The sequence below is a fragment of the Etheostoma spectabile genome, chromosome 4 (assembly GCF_008692095.1).
Source record: "Etheostoma spectabile isolate EspeVRDwgs_2016 chromosome 4, UIUC_Espe_1.0, whole genome shotgun sequence".
NCBI lineage: Eukaryota > Metazoa > Chordata > Actinopteri > Perciformes > Percidae > Etheostoma > Etheostoma spectabile.
Genome location: NC_045736.1, coordinates 1,701,456 through 1,705,676, shown reverse-complemented (window position 1 = coordinate 1,705,676; position 4,221 = coordinate 1,701,456). Strand labels below are relative to the sequence as shown.

General features: G+C 38.5%; 1 protein-coding gene across 2 annotated transcripts in view; it reads left to right on the top strand.

Moving 5' to 3' along the window:
• Window positions 1–4,221, top strand: part of spegb (striated muscle enriched protein kinase b) — a 51,150-nt gene that overhangs the window by 25,103 nt on the left and 21,826 nt on the right. For both annotated transcript variants that reach the window (XM_032513544.1, XM_032513543.1), the window contains exons 9-13: window positions 1,105–1,280; window positions 1,549–1,809; window positions 2,134–2,292; window positions 2,715–2,904; window positions 3,040–3,269. In XM_032513544.1, coding sequence (XP_032369435.1) covers window positions 1,105–1,280; window positions 1,549–1,809; window positions 2,134–2,292; window positions 2,715–2,904; window positions 3,040–3,269 — 1,016 coding nt within the window. The remainder of the gene's footprint in view (window positions 1–1,104; window positions 1,281–1,548; window positions 1,810–2,133; window positions 2,293–2,714; window positions 2,905–3,039; window positions 3,270–4,221) is intronic.

Sequence of the window (4,221 nt, the reverse complement as noted above, 5' to 3'; positions counted from 1 at the left end):
CTGCACCAAGGCTGAATTTTGGGAAAGATATTTCAGATACAGTATTAGGGGACCACTAAAGTCTATATAAAAGAGACGTTCATACGTATTGGGGACCACTAAAGTCTATATAAAAGAGACTTCAGATCAGTATTAAGGGACCACTAAGTCTATATAAAGAGACTCAGGACAGTAAGGGGACCACTAAAGTCTAATAAAAGAGACTTCAGATACAGATTAGGGGACCACTAAAGTCTATATAAAAGACTTCAGATACAGTTTAAGGGACCACTAAAGTCTATATAAAAGAACTTCAGGTACAGTATTAGGGGACCACTAAGGTCATATAAAAGAGACTTCAGATACAGTATTAGGGGAATCACTAAGGTCTATATAAAAGCATCCAAAGAGCACCATGTCATTGGACCTTTAAGAATTATTACTAACACTTCCCAGATGGTCTGGTGTCATAGTCCAATTACCCATGCAGCATGGCTCGCTAATTTTCTCAGAGAAGAACAAGAACAAAACTAGTCCATTTTACTGAAAAGGCAACAGGGCATCTACTGTTACCTTATCTGTAACAGGGCATGTATTCCATGTTGCTTTATCAGTACAATGCATTGTCATGAACTGTGTCAGCTGAACAGTGCCTCCCACACTGGGAATTTTGAATTTTAATGAATCATTAAAGATTGAAAATTCAATTTGTAACCACTTTATAACAGTAATTACTAAGTTAAACAAAAGGAATTGACAGATGGACTAACACATTGTAGGTTTTGGTCTTCTCATGGGAATGGTGGACAATGAATGTAATGTAGAATAATGCCAGCCTTATCCTTTATTATAGAAGACAAGACTAGTCTAAATCATTCAGGCAGGTTCTGTCATTAGAGTTAGTTGTGACTCTCAAGAGACAATAGCAGAAAAGAATGTGCTAAACATAATATTGGCAGTCCTGGAGAATGTATCCCACCCCCCACCCCTTTTAAACAAGCCAGGAGAGAGCTTGCAGTTGGGGAAAAGTGTGTGCTTGGTCATCTATCATTGCATAAATTAAGTTTAAAAAAGCTCTGAGTGGTTTATGCATGATTCATCACTCATAATTCTACTCTTATGTAGGCTGAGGAACAGAGTTACAGTAAAATCAGGCCCACGTCACATTGTACGTGAGACAGAAGATGGCGCTTTTGAAATGACCATCAAGTCAGCAGTGAGATCGGACTCTGGGATTTACACCTGTAAGATCATTAATGAGTATGGGACAAAGCAGTGTGAAGGAAAGCTGGAGGTAAAAGGTACGCTTCTTTTCTAATATACAGGTTTGTGGTCTTTAAGAATGTACAAATACATATCTTACTTCCTTTCTGTGTTTCATAAATAGAGCTGTTTTTGAATTATCTACTTGCAACATTGTGACTCTATTGCTCACACTAATTTACTTGTTAATCAGTATATATATATTAATATATTGTGACCAGTGTGGTGTTGTGACTAGTTCACAACACCAACGTTCAGGTATCACTTAATAGCACTCTTCAGAAAATGTCCTTTATTTACACCCAGCGCCACCAGTGGAGCCAGGCCTGGCTGTCATTCGCCCGGTCAGGGACATCACAGCCAAGGCTGGAGAGACAGTTTTGTTTGAGTGTCATGTCATCGGACCGAAGGACACTGATGTGGACTGGCTTGCAGATGGGAAACTGATCCAGCCGGCGTTGCTCAACTGTAAGATGCACTTTGATGGGAGAAAGTGCCGGCTCCTGCTCAACTCCGTACACGAGGATGACAGTGGCACGTACATGTGCAAGCTCAGCACAGCTAAAGGTATTTCTCAAGAATACAAATCAAAATATGTGTGATACGAAATGGAACTGAATAGGGGTGTAGTAAAACTTCGATCTGGATCGATATATCGATCAATGTCAGTGATCAACAGTACAATATTACTGATGTAAAGTGACATATGATATCGTATCAAGGCACCTGAATTTAATCATATCATGGCAGGCTTTACAATATCAGCAAATATCTTATTGTTGTCCAAAGAATCTATATTTTAAATCTATAAATATGTAAATTTACACCAATAAAAATGATATCATCTATTGTCTCTTCTGCTACTTCTGAACTGAAATGTTTACTCCTCAGAGGAAGTGACTTCATGTGGCAACCTCAAAGTCATCCCTTCAATTGAACCTCTCTTCACTCGCAAGCTGGATGTTCTAGAAGTGATTGAGGGTCGTAATGCTCGATTTGATTGCAAAGTCAGTGGGACGCCATCTCCTAAGGTCATCTGGAACCACTTTGGTATGATGGATTTTACCTAATTGTTCTTGCACCCAGGTGCCTCACAGAACATCTTAAGCCTAAATGTACAGTTCACCGCAAAATCCAAACAAGTTTTTCCTTTCAAATGTATCTTCTGGTACCACAAGTTGAGCGTCATCTAGTTCTGTTATGTTCCAGAGAAGGCAGACATCTCTACAGCCAATATCTCCAACACTGGGTAATTCACAAAAAAAGAAATCTAGATTGATAAAAAGCACTACAAGTATGAGGAAAAAAATGTCTATTGGATTTTGGGGTGAACTGTCCATCCATGCTTGAATTGATCAACTCTTACCTTTTTCGTTTTATTTCTTACCCTCTCTGAGTTTTGCTGTTGATTTTGTGATTTATAACCCACTTTAGAACTAAAGTGATGTATTGCTCTCTTTTTTTCTTTTTAGACCATCCGCTCACAGAAAATGAAGACATTCGTATTCTTCAGGAAGGAGGCCGGCACTCTCTTTTCATTTCTCATGTGACCAATGAGGATGAGGGCTTTTACACTGTGACCGCCCGTAACAGTCACGGCGAGGCAGAGAGCTCCGCCGAACTTTACATACAAGAGCCTCGGCCAGCAATCTCCTCACAGATGTAAGATCCTGTTATTCTTTGGATGCTGGTTAGAGCTCTTGTGCATTTCATGGACCTTTCTAGATTATGAATTGTAATATGTTATAAGTTACATATTCTGCTATGTATCGTTCTGTTCCATGTCTACCCTTTTAGGGCTAAACTGGAGAAGATGCCATCGATCCCAGAGGAGCCAGAGGTCCCAGAGAATGAGGTGGAGCGTTTCACTATGCCTGACTTCATCAAACCCCTTTATGACCTGGATGTGATCGAGGGAAAAGAGGCTCTGCTGAAATGTAAAGTTGCTGGGTTGCCATACCCCACCATCGTCTGGTTCCACAATGGCAAAAGGATTGAGAGCACCGAGGACAGAAAGATGACACAGTGTAAGTGTTTGAAAATGGAAGAATAGTCAGCCAATGTTCAGGGCTATAAGTGCTCAAGCCTTCACAAAGCAGTTACACTTCATTGAAAGTTATAGTAAAATGAATAGTTTTTCAAAATGAAATTGAACAAAGTCCTTAGCAATTGCATAATGAAAAGGAAACTTTCTAAAATCAATTGAGTATGTCTTTGCTTTGCAGCATGTAAGGGAAAATATTCAGACAGAAATAACCTCAGGAACAATAAGAATTCACTGAGTTTCATTAAAACCACTTTTTGTGATGATCTTAATAGTCATGTACACTGAACAAAATTATAAAAGTAACGCTTTTGTGTTTGCTAAAAACCAGTCAGTATCTGGTGTTATGGTTAGGATTAGGGGTCATCCCTCTCTCTCTCTCTCTCTCTTTCTCGCTCTCTTTCTCTCGCTCAACCTGAGTGTTCATTGTTTAACCGACTTGAGTGGGAAAACATCACATTTGATGGCGTCAGGCACTTTGGAGAGGTGTTCTCTTCACAGATGAACCCTAACGATAACACCAGATACTGACTGTTTTTTTCTGTTGAATTTATAATAACATATAGGTTTTGTTATATGAGTCTAAACAAAAAAGTATGTTTGTCAATGCCTTCTATATGAAGATTCAGCCCAGTCTCATGGCAGTTAATGAAATGGTCATGTTATTTAATCTATTGATTTGTGTATAGGTCACATTAATGTTGTTATTTTTGGGTGTTAACTTTGAATTTTAACCCTTGTGTTGTCTTTCTGTCAAAATCGACGCTTTTTATCAATGTTTTGAACTTTTTCTTACTTTTTTCAACACCTGACGCTTTCAATGTTTGTCACTTGTTTTGACGTTTTCAACACTAACTTATTAACTGTAGTTTTACAGTTATTTTTGGATTTTATGGTCAATACACCTCATTTATAGGAAATTATACCTAATGTTT